This window comes from Polyodon spathula, chromosome 36 (genome assembly GCF_017654505.1).
Source record: "Polyodon spathula isolate WHYD16114869_AA chromosome 36, ASM1765450v1, whole genome shotgun sequence".
In the NCBI taxonomy this organism is placed as follows: domain Eukaryota; kingdom Metazoa; phylum Chordata; class Actinopteri; order Acipenseriformes; family Polyodontidae; genus Polyodon; species Polyodon spathula.
The window spans coordinates 824434-843728 of record NC_054569.1 but is presented as its reverse complement, the minus strand read 5'-3'; the positions used below and the strand labels follow the sequence as shown (position 1 = coordinate 843728).

General features: G+C 51.0%; 2 protein-coding genes across 2 annotated transcripts in view; one reads left to right on the top strand and one right to left on the bottom strand.

The window, feature by feature from the left end:
• Nucleotides 1-428: 428 nt before the first annotated feature.
• LOC121303947 (cell adhesion molecule-related/down-regulated by oncogenes-like) lies at nt 429-18140 on the bottom strand. The gene is made up of 13 exons (XM_041234847.1): nt 18110-18140; nt 17660-17946; nt 17329-17503; nt 16637-16729; nt 15454-15663; nt 14825-15006; nt 12656-12761; nt 10554-10676; nt 9220-9450; nt 7955-8175; nt 7340-7419; nt 4790-5052; nt 429-969 (listed from the first exon to the last, which is right to left on the bottom strand). The coding sequence occupies exons 1-13, from the start codon at nt 18138-18140 to the stop codon at nt 809-811; spliced, it is 2163 nt and encodes a 720-aa protein (XP_041090781.1). The 3' UTR covers nt 429-808.
• Nucleotides 18141-18411: 271 nt separating this feature from the next.
• The window catches only part of LOC121303946 (serine/threonine-protein kinase Chk1-like), a 3874-nt gene continuing 2990 nt past the window's right edge, over nt 18412-19295 (top strand). The window contains exons 1-2 of the mRNA XM_041234846.1: nt 18412-18422; nt 18525-18552. Of these exons, the coding sequence (XP_041090780.1) occupies nt 18412-18422; nt 18525-18552 (39 nt within the window). The remainder of the gene's footprint in view (nt 18423-18524; nt 18553-19295) is intronic.

Genomic DNA, 19295 nt, shown 5'->3' with positions numbered 1-19295 from the left:
TCGCTGTCCTGTACACGGTGAAACGTGGCTGTACAGCAACGGATAACAAAGAGAAATGCATTACCACTGTGGCACCTACAGAGACAAGGGACTCTGCTTATTCCCTTTGACAAGCAAGCCCTGTCCAGATCAAGGGCCAGCATCCAATCAGAGTTCACAGCCACAGCTTCGTGACCATAATTGCGGCGCCACTGTTGAATATAATCCGGACCGGGATGGGACAGCCTGTGCTGTCACGCACCCAGCAGGATCCTGCTTGGTAAGGCTAGGGCCTCCCTCCCTCGCCTCCGGTAAGCAGTGCAGAGGCGGGCAGAGGGACAGCACGCGGTCGGGTCGTTAGGTTGCAGCTGCCAGTTTGAACTCAGTTTCCCTTGCTCAAGAAGAAGTGCTTTGAGTTTTGATCGACAGGGAACAAAAAATACTTTCTATTATCTTCTATAGTTTCTCTTTATAATTGTTTTTTTTTTTTGTACAAAACTTTATACATAACAAGTCTAAACTCCACACTGTGTGGATGGAAAAAAAAAACTAATAAAAAAAGAATAAATAATAATAATAATAATAATAATAATAATAATATAATAATAATAATAATAATAATAGGGCAAACTTTTTTTCTTTTTTAAAAACAGATACATTCATATGAAGTAATATTTCACTACTACAAAAAATAAATAAGTGTCTAGAGTTGTTTTTTGTTTGTTTTCAGTCTCTCGATCTTTGACCTCAGCTCTGTGCAGCTCATAAAACCACAGCAGTCCTCTCTCTGTCTCTCTGTCTCTCTGTCCCTCTCTCTCGTTTCCTCCCCTCAAGTCTCCTGAAGCTGGGCCTGTATGAAGCCCCCTAAGCTGTCCTTTGCAGTGCCTGCTGAAATCCAGGCTGTTTTCTCATTACAGTCCAAGGCAGGCAAAGACAGGGGCTCCCAGCAAAACACAGAGCTTTCAATTTTCATGCAGGGCTCGTCCTCTCCTTAAAGAAAGAGAGAGAGAAAGTGTGAGCGCACGTTGCAATACTGTCAATAACCTGCACTGCATTAAAGAGTGGAGTGTGTGCCGGGCTGCAGTGTGGAAGGCAGTGTGTTTGAGGAGCTCAGTGGTTAGTGTGCTGGGCTGCAGTGTGGAAGGCAGTGTGTTTGAGGAGCTCAGTGGTTAGTGTGCCGGGCTGCAGTGTGGAAGGCAGTGTGTTTGAGTAGCTCAGTGGTGAGAGTGCAGGGCTGCAGTGTGGAAGGCAGTGTGTTTGAGTAGCTCAGTGGTTAGTGTGCTGGGCTGCAGTGTGGAAGGCAGTGTGTTTGAGTAGCTCAGTGGTTAGTGTGCTGGGCTGCAGTGTGGAAGGCAGTGTGTTTGAGTAGCTCAGTGGTTAGTGTGCTGGGCTGCAGTGTGGAAGGCAGTGTGTTTGAGTAGCTCAGTGGTTAGAGTGCTGGGCTGCAGTGTGGAAGGCAGTGTGTTTGAGTAGCTCAGTGGTGAGAGTGCTGGGCTGCAGTGTGGAAGGCAGTGGGTTTGAGGAGCTCAGTGGTTAGATAAAGAAAGCGCTGGGCTGCAGTGTGGAAGGCAGTGGGTTTGAGGAGCTCAGTGGTTAGATAAAGAAAGCGCTGGGCTGCAGTGTGGAAGGCAGTGGGTTTGAGGAGCTCAGTGGTTAGATAAAGAAAGCGCTGGGCTGCAGTGTGGAAGGCAGTGGGTTTGAGGAGCTCAGTGGTTAGATAAAGAAAGCGCTGGGCTGCAGTGTGGAAGGCAGTGGGTTTGAGGAGCTCAGTGGTTAGTGTAAAGAAAGTGCTGGGCTGCAGTGTGGAAGGCAGTGGGTTTGAGGAGCTCAGTGGTTAGAGTGCTGGGCTGCAGTGTGGAAGGCAGTGTGTTTGAGTAGCTCAGTGGTTAGAGTGCTGGGCTGCAGTGTGGAAGGCAGTGTGTTTGAGTAGCTCAGTGGTTAGAGTGCTGGGTGCAGTGTGGGGCTGCAGTGTTGGAAGCTGCAGTGTGTTTGAGTAGCTCAGTGGTTAGAGTGCTGGGCTGCAGTGTGGAAGGCAGTGTGTTTGAGTAGCTCAGTGGTTAGTGTGCTGGGCTGCAGTGTGGAAGGCAGTGTGTTTGAGTAGCTCAGTGGTTAGAGTGCTGGGCTGCAGTGTGGAAGGCAGTGTGTTTGAGTAGCTCAGTGGTTAGTGTGCTGGGCTGCAGTGTGGAAGGCAGTGTGTTTGAGTAGCTCAGTGGTTAGAGTGCTGGGCTGCAGTGTGGAAGGCAGTGTGTTTGAGTAGCTCAGTGGTTAGAGTGCTGGGCTGCAGTGTGGAAGGCAGTGTGTTTGAGTAGCTCAGTGGTTAGAGTGCTGGGCTGCAGTGTGGAAGGCAGTGTGTTTGAGTAGCTCAGTGGTTAGAGTGCTGGGCTGCAGTGTGGAAGGCAGTGTGTTTGAGTAGCTCAGTGGTTAGAGTGCTGGGCTGCAGTGTGGAAGGCAGTGTGTTTGAGTAGCTCAGTGGTTAGAGTGCAGGGCTGCAGTGTGGAAGGCAGTGTGTTTGAGTAGCTCAGTGGTTAGAGTGCTGGGCTGCAGTGTGGAAGGCAGTGTGTTTGAGTAGCTCAGTGGTTAGAGTGCAGGGCTGCAGTGTGGAAGGCAGTGTGTTTTGAGTAGCTCAGTGGAAGGCAGTGTGTTTGAGGAGCAGTGGGAGAGTGCTGGGCTGCAGTGTGGAAGGCAGTGTGTTTGAGTAGCTCAGTGGTTAGAGTGCTGGGCTGCAGTGTGGAAGGCAGTGTGTTTGAGTAGCTCAGTGGTTAGAGTGCTGGGCTGCAGTGTGGAAGGCAGTGTGTTTGAGTAGCTCAGTGGTTAGAGTGCTGGGCTGCAGTGTGGAAGGCAGTGTGTTTGAGTAGCTCAGTGGTTAGAGTGCTGGGCTGCAGTGTGGAAGGCAGTGTGTTTGAGTAGCTCAGTGGTTAGAGTGCTGGGCTGCAGTGTGGAAGGCAGTGTGTTTGAGTAGCTCAGTGGTTAGAGTGCTGGGCTGCAGTGTGGAAGGCAGTGTGTTTGAGGAGCTCAGTGGTGAGAGTGCTGGGCTGCAGTGTGGAAGGCAGTGTGTTTGAGTAGCTCAGTGGTTAGAGTGCTGGGCTGCAGTGTGGAAGGCAGTGTGTTTGAGTAGCTCAGTGGTTAGAGTGCTGGGCTGCAGTGTGGAAGGCAGTGTGTTTGAGTAGCTCAGTGGTTAGAGTGCTGGGCTGCAGTGTGGAAGGCAGTGTGTTTGAGTAGCTCAGTGGTTAGAGTGCTGGGCTGCAGTGTGGAAGGCAGTGTGTTTGAGTAGCTCAGTGGTTAGAGTGCAGGGCTGCAGTGTGGAAGGCAGTGTGTTTGAGTAGCTCAGTGGTTAGAGTGCTGGGCTGCAGTGTGGAAGGCAGTGTGTTTGAGTAGCTCAGTGGTTAGTGTGCTGGGCTGCAGTGTGGAAGGCAGTGTGTTTGAGTAGCTCAGTGGTTAGAGTGCAGGGCTGCAGTGTGGAAGGCAGTGTGTTTGAGGAGCTCAGTGGTTAGTGTGCTGGGCTGCAGTGTGGAAGGCAGTGTGTTTGAGTAGCTCAGTGGTTAGAGTGCTGGGCTGCAGTGTGGAAGGCAGTGTGTTTGAGTAGCTCAGTGGTTAGAGTGCTGGGCTGCAGTGTGGAAGGCAGTGTGTTTGAGTAGCTCAGTGGTTGAGAGTGCTGGGCTGCAGTGTGGAAGGCAGTGTGTTTGAGTAGCTCAGTGGTTAGAGTGCTGGGCTGCAGTGTGGAAGGCAGTGTGTTTGAGTAGCTCAGTGGTTAGAGTGCTGGGCTGCAGTGTGGAAGGCAGTGTGTTTGAGTAGCTCAGTGGTTAGAGTGCTGGGCTGCAGTGTGGAAGGCAGTGTGTTTGAGTAGCTCAGTGGTTAGAGTGCTGGGCTGCAGTGTGGAAGGCAGTGTGTTTGAGTAGCTCAGTGGTTAGAGTGCTGGGCTGCAGTGTGGAAGGCAGTGTGTTTGAGTAGCTCAGTGGTTAGAGTGCTGGGCTGCAGTGTGGAAGGCAGTGTGTTTGAGTAGCTCAGTGGTTAGAGTGCTGGGCTGCAGTGTGGAAGGCATTGTGTTTGAGTAGCTCAGTGGTTAGAGTGCTGGGCTGCAGTGTGGAAGGCAGTGTGTTTGAGTAGCTCAGTGGTTAGAGTGCTGGGCTGCAGTGTGGAAGGCAGTGTGTTTGAGTAGCTCAGTGGTTAGAGTGCTGGGCTGCAGTGTGGAAGGCAGTGTGTTTGAGTAGCTCAGTGGTTAGTGTGCCGGGCTGCAGTGTGGAAGGCAGTGTGTTTGAGTAGCTCAGTGGTTAGAGTGCTGGGCTGCAGTGTGGAAGGCAGTGTGTTTGAGTAGCTCAGTGGTTAGAGTGCTGGGCTGCAGTGTGGAAGGCAGTGTGTTTGAGTAGCTCAGTGGTTAGAGTGCAGGGCTGCAGTGTGGAAGGCAGTGTGTTTGAGTAGCTCAGTGGTTAGTGTGCTGGGCTGCAGTGTGGAAGGCAGTGTGTTTGAGTAGCTCAGTGGTGAGAGTGCTGGGCTGCAGTGTGGAAGGCAGTGTGTTTGAGTAGCTCAGTGGCGAGAGTGCAGGGCTGCAGTGTGGAAGGCAGTGTGTTTGAGTAGCTCAGTGGTGAGAGTGCTGGGCTGCAGTGTGGAAGGCAGTGTGTTTGAGTAGCTCAGTGTTTAGAGAACTGTGTGGGCTGCAGTGTGGAAGGCAGTGTGTTTGAGTAGCTCAGTGGTGAGAGTGCTGGGCTGCAGTGTGGAAGGCAGTGTGTTTGAGGAGCTCAGTGGTTAGTGTGCCGGGCTGCAGTGTGGAAGGCAGTGTGTTTGAGGAGCTCAGTGGTTAGAGTCTGATTCCTACCTTGCTCTTCTTCTTGACATTCCTGGTGCAGCTCCCCTAACTGGCAGCAGGGATACTGGGAAAGCGGTGGGGTCATGTTCCCCCCAGGCTCCTGCCCTTCCTCTCCTGTCTCCCCGTGGCATTCTGGGTATTCGGGGGCGCTGATATCGCAGTGGGGGGGCGTGCTTACGTGGCTCAGGGGCACCATCTCCAGACTGTCTTGGCGACAGGGCCCCACGTGGTGCATTATGGGAAGAGTGCCGTTGGTTTTGGTGAAACACCTGCTGAACATGAAAGAAAAAAGTCTTGATGCTCCAATCAGCTGCAGCCTCAATGTTATTCGCTAATGAAAACAGCCAATCAGCTGCAGCCTCAATGTTACTCGCTAATGAAAACAGCCAATCAGCTGCAGCCTCACTGTTACTCGCTAATGAAATCAGCTGCAGCCTCAATGTTACTCGCTAATGAAAACAGCCAATCAGCTGCAGTCTCAATGTTACTCGCTAATGAAAACAACCAATCAGATGCAAAGGCTACGACGACAGGAGATCTCTTACCAGTAATATAAAATATAAATAAGCAATGTCAGCATGAAAAATGCATTTTTGTTTTCACGGTTTCACTCACAGAGCAACTGCAAATTTCAACCAGAACTGAACGACACAGGTTTTAAAGTCTTGGCACTGATTCTCCTTTGAGAGATTCGGACTGATCGCAGCTTCTAACAACTTCAAAAGCACAGCCTGAGAAATATCTTTTGGTTATAATTATTATTAAGTCTGAATTTCAAGAGACGACTGGTCTGGAAACAGAAATAACACCGGGCTTGAGAATACCGTTCTGCCAAGAAGATTGCATGTGTTTGTGAAGTCCTGGCTGTTACCATGCTGTTTCCAGATTCAAATCCATGCAAACAGGAGTGCAGTGACTGGGAGCAGGGCGCACGCACTGGCATCTCATTCTGAGATACTGGGGAGTGAGACCCCATGATAAAAGTGAAATGGGGGGCAAGGCTTCTGACCAGCCAGCTCCAGAAACATGATATATATATATATATATATACACACACACACACACACACACACATACACAGTGGCTCTCAAAAGTAGTAAAAGTGAAGCCCTTTCCCCCATTCATAAAAAACAACAAAAAAAACCCAACCCTCCAGCAGCTTCTCTATCTGTGATCTCAGTGCGGCACGCAAAGCCCTTCATTAAACATTTAAACATCCACTTTCCCTGGGATCAGAGACAAATAAACAGAGGGCTTGTTAACACGAGCGGCTGTGTGCACACTGCGTAAACTGTTAGTGTGAGAGCTGGTAGAACACATAAACAAGCCGGGCTGGACCGGGGGGGGGGGGGGGGGGGGGGGGGGGCTGGGTCACGCACAGGGGGGGGGGGGGGGGGTGGGGGGGGGGGCTACTCGTCGTGGTCACGCACAGCACAGCCTATTCTCTTCAATACTCAGAGAGCAGCACGAGTCATTTTGCTCACTGCTATCACACTCACAACTGCAGACCAGTTCTATCCTTTGTATTTGAACTTCATGACCTGATTTTACGCTGCAAGTTGGCTAAGTAAATGCTTTCTCTAACAACTGAGCTCCTCAAACCCACAGCCCTCCACACTGCAGCCCAGCGCTTTCTTTATCTAACCACTAAGCTCCTCAAACCCACTGCCTTCCACACTGCAGCCCAGCGCTTTCTTTATCTAACCACTGAGCTCCTCAAACCCACTGCCTTCCACACTGCAGCCCAGCGCTTTCTTTATCTAACCACTGAGCTCCTCAAACCCACTGCCCTCCACACTGCAGCCCAGCGCTTTCTCTAACCACTGAGCTCCTCAAACCCACTGCCTTCCACACTGCAGCCCAGCGCTTTCTTTATCTAACCACTGAGCTCCTCAAACCCACTGCCCTCCACACTGCAGCCCAGCGCTTTCTTTATCTAACCACTGAGCTCCTCAAACCCACTGCCCTCCACACTGCAGCCCAGCGCTTTCTTTATCTAACCACTGAGCTCCTCAAACCCACTGCCTTCCACACTGCAGCCCAGCGCTTTCTTTATCTAACCACTGAGCTCCTCAAACCCACTGCCTTCCACACTGCAGCCCAGCGCTTTCTTTATCTAACCACTGAGCTCCTCAAACCCACTGCCTTCCACACTGCAGCCCAGCGCTTTCTTTATCTAACCACTGAGCTCCTCAAACCCACTGCCCTCCACACTGCAGCCCAGCGCTTTCTTTATCTAACCACTGAGCTCCTCAAACCCACAGCCTTCCACACTGCAGCCCAGCGCTTTCTTTATCTAACCACTGAGCTCCTCAAACCCACTGCCTTCCACACTGCAGCCCAGCGCTTTCTTTATCTAACCACTGAGCTCCTCAAACCCACTGCCTTCCACACTGCAGCCCAGCGCTTTCTTTATCTAACCACTGAGCTCCTCAAACCCACTGCCCTCCACACTGCAGCCCAGCGCTTTCTTTATCTAACCACTGAGCTCCTCAAACCCACTGCCTTCCACACTGCAGCCCAGCGCTTTCTTTATCTAACCCCCCCCCCGGCTCTGACCTGTTGTTGTTGTGGCAGTTTCGACAGCTCAGACACTCCGAGGGATCCGTCTGGGGCAACGCGCTGTACATCCCGCCCCCCTGCCAATCAGAACAGGAAGGAAGAAACACAGAGTCAGGTGGGGAGAGGAAACTGAACAACAGGACAAACACACACACCCACAGACACACACACACACACACACATGCACACAGAGAACATTCAGTGTGTTTCAGACAGACTCACGTTAGGGAGGTGGTGAGGACAGACAGACAGATAGACTCACGTTAGGGAGGTGGTGAGGACAGACAGACAGACAGACAGACTCATGCTAGGGGGGTGGGGAGGACAGACAGACAGACAGACTCACGTTAGGGAGGTGGGGAGGACAGACAGACAGACATACTCACGTTAGGGAGGTGGGGAGGACAGACAGACAGACTCACGTTAGGGAGGTGGGGAGGACAGACAGACAGACAGACAGACTCACGTTAGGGAGGTGGTGAGGACAGACAGACAGACTCAGGTTAGGGAGGTGGGGAGGACAGACAGACAGACTCACGTTAGGGAGCTGGTGAGGACAGACAGACACTCAGGTTAGGGAGGTGGGGAGGACAGACAGACAGACAGACTCACGTTAGGGAGGTGGGGAGGGGGGTGCTCGTCCAGGCCTGGGTAGAGGCCGTTGCCCCCGTTCAGCGCCCCCCCGTTGCTCACTTTGAGGTGCAGGTGAGGGCAGCCGTTGCTCAGGGTGTGAAGGCTGCCATTGATGCGCCCGGTCCCAGGCAGCGTGGTGTACTCCAGCATGTGAGCGCTCATCTCCGAGCCCTGGTACAGGTACCTGGGGGGGTCGTACTCTGAGGAGGCAAAGGAGACGCTCAGACCAGCTCCGCTGCTTCTTCACTTTATTATTACTTTACAACCTTTTACACTGAACCCTGTGTTAAATCATTCCAATCATTTCTATTAAAGAATACAAAAACTTAAGGATTCCTTTAAGGGGCTAACCAATGAACTCCCCTTGAGCTAAAGAAGCTCTTGAAGGGGGGAAAAAAAACTAAGGGGGGATTGAAGGAGGAGGGGAGGGAAGAGGAGAGTAGGAAGGTTGAAAGGAGAAGAGGAGGATTGAGAGGAGGAGGGTTTAGAGGAGAGGAGAAGAGGTTGAGCAGAGAGGAGCAGAGGAGGAGGGTTGAGAGGAGCAGAGGAGGAAGGTTGAGAGGAGGAGAGGAGGGTTGAGAGGAGGATTGTTGAGAGGAGGAGGAGGAGGGAGGAGGGTTGAGAGGAGCAGAGGAGGAAGGTTGAGAGGAGGAGAGGAGGGTTGAGAGGAGGAGGGTTGAGAGGAGGAGAGGAGGGTTGAGAGGAGAAGGGTTGAGAGGAGGAGTGTTGAGAGGAGGAGGGTAGGAGGGTTGAGAGGAGCAGAGGAGGAAGGTTGAGAGGAGGAGAGGAGGGTTGAGAGGAGGATTGTTGAGAGGAGGAGAGGAGGGTTGAGAGGAGAAGGGTTGAGAGGAGAGTGTTGAGAGGAGGAGGGTAGGAGGGTTGAGAGGAGCAGAGGAGGAAGGTTGAGAGGAGGAGAGGAGGGTTGAGAGGAAGAGTGTTGAGAGGAGGAAGGTTGAGAGGAGGGTTGAGAGGAGGAGTGTTGAGAGGAGGAGGGTAGGAGGGTTGAGAGGAGCAGAGGAGGAGGGTTGAGAGGAGGAGAGGAGGGTTGAGAGGAGGAGGGTTGAGAGGAGGAGAGGAGGGTTGAGAGGAGGAGTGTTGAGGGGAGGAGGGGAGGAGGGTTGAGAGGAGGAGGGTTGAGAGGAGGAGGGTTGAGAGGAGAGGAGGAGAGGAGGGTTGAGAGGAGGAGGGTTGAGAGGAGAAGAGGAGGGTTGAGAGGAGGAGGGTTGAGAGGAGAGGACACTGACTGTGCATGATGTTCTGCTGCCGGTTCTTCCACAGACACATGGCGATGAAGACCAGCAGGATGAGCACCATGACCCCCAGCACGCTGCCCACGATCAGGTACAGCATGTCAGAGCTGCGGGGGCTGGAGCCCAGGACCCCCCCGCCCACCCCCCGCTCCGACGGGCTCGGGGGGGTCACCAGGTCCTTCGGAAGGACAGGCGGGAAATCTGAGGCTCCGGGAGCACGCTTCACTGCAACGAGAGAGACGGAGAGAAGAGGTGGATAGAGAGAGAGAGAGAGAGAGAGAGAGAGAGAGAGAGAGAGAGAGAGAGAGAGTTAGGACACGCACACAGGCTTCAGGCTAGTACAAATGAACTCTGGATCCCTTCCAGCTCAGGTCTTTGGAAACTGAATGGAGTTTCAGTAGTTCCAGGACAAAAGAACATTATTGGATTCTTTGGGTGGAGCTCTCCACAGAATCAGGTGCTGGTCACTGGTGTTGATCAGGCTAATTTACCATTCAAAGTGAAACAAGTGAAGCAACAGCTGCTTGGGTTCTGATGACTGCTGCTTTCTTAGACTGTGGAGAACAGAAATCCACACAATCCCAGGCAGCTGTTTGTTCCGTTGCTTCACCTGAAATGGTAAATGAAGGCTTGATGAGATTCTGGGATCAATAAGGCCTCACCTGTGGAGAGCTCAGCCCGAACAACCGGTTTGTGAAATTTCACACATGCTGCAATCTCAGTTGTATCAGAACAGGATCTCTGCATACCACACAGTGACACACTGTGGGTTAATGATGTAACTGCGTGTTGAATCTCCGCAGAGAACACCAAGGACACACCTCCACCCAGGCTTCAAATAACTGCCTTCTTAAACAACCCCGGGCCGCTGTGCTGTGTGGTGTGACATCATTAGGCAACGCATTTCAGGGCGAAACAGAATCCTCCCCGCCCCCTCACCCCCAGGCTACAGGTGCCCTGCCAAGTTCTCCTGCGTTAAGAGTCTGTGCGCGCCGGCATGGAGCACAGACAATAGGGGCTCTGTTTACGAGAGAGAGAGAGAGAGGAGAGAGAGAGAGAGAGAGAGAGAGAGAGAGAGAGAGAGAGAGAGAGAGGCTCAAAGAAACCAGTGGCGTCTTCAACTGAAAGACACCCGGGTAGCTTCTGGGAGTTTTCCTGTACTACTGTCCTGCCCCCCACAACCATGACCTCTTCCACTAGGAGGGAGGGTTTAAATCTAGGAAGAACACTGTGTCCCCTTTCCACAGACACAGGGCGATGAAGGCTGCGTCTCTGCGTGTCCCTCTCTCTCTGTGTGTCCCCACGTGTGTCCCCGCGTCCCTCCTCACCTCTGGTCTCACACATCATGACGTTGCTGTACTCGCTCTCCCCTCCCTCGTTGAAGCATTGCATCTTGATGTCATAGGAGGTCTCGGGCTGTAGGTGGCTGATGAGGTGCCACTGCTTCATACCTGTGACGTGAGAGAGAGAGAGAGAGAGAGAGAGAGAGAGAGAGAGAGAGGGGGGTGGCAGAGGGAGAGGAGGAGAGGCAGACGTCAGAATAAACGGATTTGAAACTGCACTGCGTGAAATGGATGATTATATAAGCTCCTATTATTATGATGATCAGATAAGACTCTTTCACTGTTTCCAGAGAACGTTTTGCACTTTGTCCTGCTCTGAGCTGTGCACTGTTTCAACACGCTGATGCATGATCTGGTCGATTACAGATTAGGATTTGATCCTGACTCCCTTGTAAAAGAAAGTGCAATGCCAACCAGACTTCCTGGGCAAATAAAGCTCAGTATTGTCATCTCCTTTACAGTGTGACAAGAGAAAGAGGAGAAAGAAACTAGACCTGTCATATATATATATATATATATATATATATATATATATATATATATATATATATATATATATATAGATATCTCAGTCTGGATCCTGACAATACCCTGAGCCTCTGGACTGAATCCCTGGCCTTCCTCTCTCCTCTCTCCTCTCCCTCTCTCATTCCTATCCAGACAGCCTCCTTATAAGGCTCTGTTGTGTTTTTCCTGGCGGTGCTCCAGCATTCCCAGTTCAAAGTGAGCCACGAGCCTCCACTGCGGCGGCTGGAAATCAGCAGCCCCTGAAACTCCTCCCCCTGGGGCGCCGGGCTGCTCATTCCCCACACAGCTCTGAACAACGACAAGAACTGCTGGACAACTGGGAAGCAAAGACTTCACCCTCAACACAGGAGCTCATGACTCTGCAACAAGGACTGGAGCAGATATAGCTCAGAGACAGACAGACACATAGAGAGGGAGCGACAGAGAGAGTGACAGACAGACAGAGGGAGGGAGTGACAGACACCGGGAGCGACAGACAGACAGACAGAGGGAGCGAAAGAGAGAGTGACAGACAGACAGACAGAGAGACAGAGGGAGTGACAGACAGCGGGAGCGACAGACAGACAGACAGAGGGAGTGAGAGAGACAGTCAGACACTGCTGGGTGACTATACCTGAGCCCTGAATTGAAGTGTCCTTCCTGATCAGCATGAGATTTATATTGAATATTCTAAACATCTAACTTGTTTGTTTATTTATTTTTAACACGTACCACCCCCCCCCCCCCAATTTGTCAAACACTGAAAATGGACGGCAGTCTCTATATATCCACTAAAGCAGGTGCATTGAAAAGCACACTTCAAACACAGAAAGAAATAATGAGCTTATAGCAGCAATGATCGGTGACCATGTGCAGCTGAGAATAGTGAATCTGCACTGAATGAGGGGGGACGTGTGTGTGTGTGTGTGTGTGTGTGTGTGTGTGTGTGTGTAGCAGTCCTCTGCCAGTAGGGGGCAGCACTGTGTCAACTGCCACTTGCAACATGGGAACACAACTAGTGAGAGCAGCTCATTTTTGGACCCAATTAAACCTCGAAAGAGCTTAGCAAGGGAAATACAAGGGGCACATTCCAGCCGGCAATTAGGAGCTCCGAGATCAGTCTGGTTTAGGGTTACAGTTCTGGGCCATTAGCAAGCAACCTCTTATTAAAGACACATTTTCACTGCCCCATTAGCAAACTGAAACAATTTATACCAAGTCCAGCCTCCCTCCCAGTCCCTTAGCACGAACCACTAGACCACACTGCCTCCCTCCCTCCCAGTCCCTCTGCTCTAACCAGTAGCCCACACTGCCTCCCTCCCTCCCAGTCCCTCAGCACGAACCACTAGACCACACTGCCTCCCTCCCTCCCAGTCCCTCTGCTCTAACCAGTAGCCCACACTGCCTCCCTCCCTCCCAGTCCCTCAGCTCGAACCACTAGACCACACTGCCTCCCTCCCTCCCAGTCCCTCTGCTCTAACCAGTAGCCCACACTGCCTCCCTCCCTCCCAGTCCCTCGGCTGTAACCAGTAGCCCACACTGCCTCCCAGTCCCTGGCTCTGCATCACTCCTGCTCTCACCTTCCACGAGGTCCCTCTTGTAGTCGCTGTCGTTGTCGCTGTCGGTGGGTCTGTAGTAGATGTAGAAGCCCTGGATGGGGGTGTTGTTGTTGCTTGAGGAGGTGTACTGGAGGAAGGAGAGAGAGAGGAGGCGTTATCCACGGCGTGTCTCGTAAGTCTGGAATACCTGCTCACATCGGCTCATACTGCTTTCAGGTGTGTGAAATGCCTTTAAGCAGAGAGGGCTCGAGTCCAGATCATTGTGGAGGTAGTCAGGGGGTGTGGCAGTCCAAATTAACATCCTAATCGGCATGATACATGACACTGCCTGCGCTGCCCGACTTAAAACACTCCGAGAACTCCACTCTCAACACTGCAGAGCGCTCTAGCAGTATAGGAAAGAGAACTCCAATCAACACTGCACAGCGCTCTAGCAGTATAGGAAAGAGAACTCCACTCTCAACACTGCAGAGCGCTCTAGCAGTATAGGAAAGAGAACTCCACTCTCCACACTGCAGAGCGCTCTAGCAGTATAGGAAAGAGAACTCCACTCTCAACACTGCAGAGCGCTCTAGCAGTATAGGAAAGAGAACTCCACTCTCAACACTGCAGAGCGCTCTAGCAGTATAGGAAAGAGAACTCCACTCTCAACACTGCAGAGCGCTCTAGCAGTATAGGAAAGAGAACTCCACTCTCAACACTGCAGAGCGCTCTAGCAGTATAGGAAAGAGAACTCCACTCTCAACACTGCAGAGCGCTCTAGCAGTATAGGAAAGAGAACTCCACTCTCAACACTGCAGAGCGCTCTAGCAGTATAGGAAAGAGAACTCCACTCTCAACACTGCAGAGCGCTCTAGCAGTATAGGAAAGAGAACTCCACTCTCCACACTGCAGAGCGCTCTAGCAGTATAGGAAAGAGAACTCCACTCTCAACACTGCAGAGCGCTCTAGCAGTATAGGAAAGAGAACTCCACTCTCAACACTGCAGAGCGCTCTAGCAGTATAGGAAAGAGAACTCCACTCTCAACACTGCAGAGCGCTCTACCAGTATAGGAAAGAGAACTCCACTCTCAACACTGCAGAGCACTCTAACAGTATAGGAAAGAGAACAATATTCAACAGTGCACAACAGTAAACTAATCTAATTTACTCAAATCTCTGACATGTATTTATTTTTCAGTCTGACATCATTTAAAATCATTTTCCTTAGGCAGCATATCTTTCTCTTATTTTTCTCTATAAGGTCACACTGTGAGCTGGAGCTAAAAACTCCATCTCTCCCCCTTCGTTCAGCGCTGGTTCAAAAACGAGGAAAAGATTACGAAACAAGGCAAAAATCCCCATCCTCTTCAGTCTTATCAGCCAGCTATAAATAACAGGCTGTGAACGCCAATCTTATAGCAGGCAGCCTGGATTCAAGGAGCTCTCTAATCTCTGCTGGAAACGCAGCTGTAATCAGGGCCAGAGTGGAGATCATTAGCAGGGTGATTAGGTGTCTAAGGACCAGACCATTTCACTTTCCATTAAAACAAAGCAAAGCAAACAAACAAACTAGAGGAATGCAAAACTGAACCTGGCTGCTCTCCACAGTGTGCCAAGAAAAAAAAACACAACCTTCAGACAGAAATGCGTCATAGCTTTCCATTGAAATCACATTCGTAACGTGGAAGCAAAACCAAATCAAGCTACTTCTAAACTAGTAGACGGTTTATCCCCCTCCCTTGTCCCTGTGTCCGTTCAAACGTTATCAGAAAGACGCACGTGAAATCTAGTGCTTATACTGCAGTAGCTGTACAGTGCGAGCTCGGTGTTGCATGCACACACTTTCATTTTGTCTTTCATCTTCAAAGCTATGCTTCATGCTATCTGAGGGCTTACAAGCCCTCCCGATGTGTTAACGTTTAACATGTTTATTCTCACAAGCGTTTTGGACATTAAAACAGAATCTAAACATTCCTCATTTAAATGAACTGTACTGTTATTTTTACTATAAACCATGCAAGTTTTGTGCTAAAGAACTAGAACACATTTATTGGTCCCAAAATTAAAAAATATATATTAGATTTATGACACTAATGGGGGGTGTGTGGTTATACCCTTCGCTGATGCACTGGCTTCAGATCAGAGCCCAGTCAGAAAAGGCGCTATATAATCTGCATGGTGTATAAAACAAGGGTGCCCTCGACTCACTGTCCACTTGAGCATGATCTGAGTGTCGCTGACGGCCTCCGTGTACACGATGTGGGGTCCCGTGATTGGGGGCTTGGAGAAGCGCCCGCTGAACCCCGCCACCGAATAGGGCCGCGAGGAGGCGCTGTGCGGGCTCTCTCCGTACGTGTTCACTGCTACCACGCGGAACTTATAGGTGGTACCTGAGGAGAGAGAGGGAAGCTCAGACAGGTATGGATCCAACACTCCCATTGCAGAGCACTTTGATCCACTCCTGGTTTACGCCGGGTCTAGTAAGACAGCGGAGTTGGTTACCTATTCACTATCGCTAATCAAGCTCCTAATAAAACCTGGAATGGATGAAACTGCTACGCAAGAGATCATGATCGCCCGTAGCTATTAAAACACTCAAATCGTTCTAAATATAAAAATGCTAAAAATAAACTTGATGCATTCAGTGACAAAGGTCTTGACAGAAAATCTTCAGAAGACATTAAAAAAAACTTCTCTCTGAAACATTTCTCATTAATTTCTTACTTAAATATATCTTTTTTTTTTTTTTACATTTTGAAGCCGCACTCCCCCGCCGCACCTCCTCCCCCCCCCCCCCCCCCCCTCACCCTCACCCTCACCCTCACCCTCACCCTCACCTGGCTCCAGGCTGCGGACCTCCACAGACAGCTTAGAGGGGGAGATGTTGTCGGCCGCGACACCCCACTCCGTGCTGCGCCCCAGTCGTCGGTATTCCACCCGGAAGGCTGTGATGGGGGAGCCCCCGTTCGCCCGGGGGATCCAGGTCACGTACACGGAGGTCTCTGTTGCCATGGAGACAGTGGGTCGGTCCGGGGCCTCGGGTACCACTGCGAACCAAGAGCGAACGCAGCATCACAAACCGAGACTGACAGACCCGGGCTAGCCCTGCACACACCCAGCATTACACAGAAGAATGAAAACTACCTTCGCATCTGCTCAATTAAACAGTGTCGATTTCAAGCACTGGGCTCCACATGCAGCATCAAGCTACACCGTCCACAAAGTGTGGATGAGGCCCTGGTGAATCTCTCAAAAGCAGAGCGTGCTCTACCAGACTGATGAGAGAGCAGAACATTGCTGTGAGTAGTTGCTTGAGCAGTTTCCAGAGAAAGTCCACAGGTTTAAAATTGACAGCGCAAACATACCTCTTAGCAAGCTGGAACGCGGGGTACTTACTGAGCTGCGTGGCCAGAGACAGAGAGACAGAGAGAGTGGAATAAGAGAGAAGAGTGTTAGTAGAAACAGACAATACGAAATACAGGACAGTCTGGAGTTACTGGCAGGGATGGAAACGAGACCCCCACTGCATAGCAGTTTGATCCATTCCATTACAAGGAGTTTAACAGAACACACCTGACTGAGCTGGTTACCTAGCAACCCCAGGGCTAATCAAGCTGGCAGAAAAACCTGGAATGGATGACACTGCTATGCAATAGGAGTCTTGCTTCCATCCCTCCTCCGGATACAGACAGATATTGCGAGCAGCAAGAAATTCTAAACGCAGGTTCATAACTTCACATACTGGGCATATTAATGTGATGTAATGCTTCTTAAAAGAACATCTTTTCAGCTGCTAGACTGCTGTGCTTTAAATTCTTTCTTTTCTCAAGACTCTCTCTCCAGCGGTTCCACTGTTGCACTAGGAATGGTGTGGGACGGAATGGAGAAACACAGACAGACACAGACAGTCATCTGACAGCAACGTTTAAACAAATTCGTTCTTTAAAAAGAAAAAAGGAATGGAGAGTGAAGTTGGATTGGGTGCTTCTCTGAGAAGCTCGTCTGCCTCTTTGCACTTACCCCCACTGTGTCGCCCCGGGATCACCACTCCCAGTCGCTTCACAGGGGGGACCTTCGTGACTGGGGGGGTCTTCTTGGAGGTCGATGCCCGCTCTGCAAAGAGAGGGGTGGGGGGGCATGGTCAGCTGAGGATCCAAAAACTCACCAATATGAACCAGCGAAAACTAAACCAAAGCTGCCCTTTACTGTCAAAGCAAACAAATCTGAGCTCGTCTGAACCAAGACTGAGGACCTTCAATGTTTGATTACTGCTGTGCTGTGCGGGGATGTGTCTTGTTGAGCTGTGCTGTGCTGTGCTGTGCTGTGTCATGTTGAGCTGTGCGGGACTGGGCTGTGCTCTGCTGTGCGGCGCTGTGCTGTGCAGTCTTCTGTCGTGTTGTGCTGTGCTGTGTGGTGCTTTACTATGCTGACCTGTGTAATGTTGTGCTGTGCTGGATGTGCTGTACGGTGCAGCACTGTGCTGTGTCATGCTGTGCTGTATTGTGCTCTGCTGTGCTTTATGGTACTGTGCTGAGCTGTTCTGTGCCGTGTGGTGCTATGCAGTACTGTGTCTTGTGTCGTGCAGTACGGTGTTGTGCTTTATGGTCCTATGCTGTGCTGTGTCATGTTGGCTGTGCTGTGCTGTGCTGTGCTGTGCTGTATGGTGAGGGGCTGTGCTGTGTCATGCTGTACTCTCTTGCTCTGTTACTCACCCTTGCTGGTGCGGAAGGTGAGCATGGCCGGCTGCCCCTCTCCCGCCTGGCTGCGCGCCACCATCAGCACCTCGTACAGACTGGAGGGTTCCAGCTCCGTCAGCCGCAGCTCGCTCTCACTGCCAGGGACACGCACCGTGTACCAGCCTCCCACCATGTTCCCGACATCATCCAGCTGGGGGGAGCGACAGAAACCACGCTAATAATCCAGAGAAGTATAACGTTCCTGCAGCAGGGCCAGCGTCCTCCTTCCAGTCCCTTATGAGACACGCTCTTCCTGCTCCCAGTTATTCTAATCATGCTTGGTCTTTGTGGCGGGTTTGTGTCTTACCTTGCGGTACTTTACGAAGTATGCATTGATGGGGGTCCCCCAGTCCCTCCCGGGCCTCCACACCAGGTCGTACATGTCAGGTTTGTGGGTCTGAGGGGCGCTGAGAATGATGGGGGCTTCAGGAGGAGGGTCCGCGCTGGTCCTCTCTGTGGGGGTGGCCTTGTCCTCTCCAAGCCCCGCCTCCTGTCTGTAACCCCCCTCCCCTTCGTCACTCTGAACCAGGTCGGCGCCGCCCCCAGGGGGAGGGGCATCCCCAGCAACGCCCACTGTGCTGCTCTCGAACGGAACTGCCAATCAAACACAAGGAGTTTTGTTATTGGCTGTGAAATAGGGCACCAGTTCAGTTCTTTTTCAGGGGACCCTTATCACTGATTGGGTTTCTGTGTCTCACTCTACGCGGTGAACACGACAGCTGCCCTGATTTTACACCAATCTGCACAAAACTTGTACCACACACTCCTAGCCTATACAGGTTTTGCATTGCATGTGGCTGAAAACATTTTAGACTAAGAGAGAGATTCAGACTTCACATCTGAGTGCTTTTTAAATGCTTTAGAAGTATCTGTGCATTCTGCAGCCCTCTTTGCAGACTTGAAGTTTAACAGCCCAAACTCTCTCAACACAACCTCCCCATTTAAAAAACCAACACAAGCCCTGGTCTAAAAAGCAAACCACCAAAACGAACAGAAATAAAAACGTGTGCAAATGTGAGTTTCTTTGTGGACACACTGTAGCAGCGCGGGCCCCTAGTAATGGTGCTTCGGTGAGTGCTGACGGTTTATTTTACAAAACAGACAGCCCTGGACCGGTAACCTTAAACCCAGCACCTCAAGCAGCCCCCAGCTGCCTTGCATTCCACACTCAGCCCATTAAAATACCAGCAGGGGAAGCGAGCAGGCTGCCACAGTGCATCCTCTCTCTCTCTCTCTCTCTCTCTCTCTCTCTCTCTCTCTCTCTGTCTGTCTTTCTCCCTGTATCAATCTCTCTCTCTGTCTCTCTCACCCTGTCTCTCTCTCGTGTCTCTCTCTCTCCCTGTATCTCTCTGTTTCTCTCTCCTCTAGATCACCATACTCTCTCACTGAGGGTATATAGAGATAACTACTGAGAGAATATAGAGTGAGAGAGGGACATAGGAGAGAGAAGAGAGATCTGTAAAGTGGAGTGAAAAATCTTCTCTCTTCTCTCTCTCACCCTCACCCTCTCTCTCTCTCTCTCTCTCTCTCTCTCTCTCCCTGTCTCTCTCTCTGTTTCTCTCTGTCTCTCTGTCTCTCTCACCCTGTCTCTCTCTGTTTCTCTCTCTCTCTCTCTCTCTCTCTCTCTCTCTCTCTCTCTCTCTCTCTCTCCTCTCTCTCTCTCTGTTCTCTCTCTCTCTCTCTCTCACCCTGTCTCTCTCTCTGTTTCTCTCTCTCTCTCTCTCTCTCTCTCTCTCTCTCTCTCTCTCTCTCTCTCTCTCTCTCTTCTCTCTCTCTCTCTCTCTCTCTCTCTCTCTCTCTCTCTCTCTCTCTTCTTCAATTAAACACACCTGATGCTAAAAAGCAGACACAGCATGGACTTTTTGTACAAGTAACTTCTGGGATGGAAATAAGACTCCTGTTGCACAGCAGTTTCACCCATTCCAGGTTTTGCTACCAGCTTG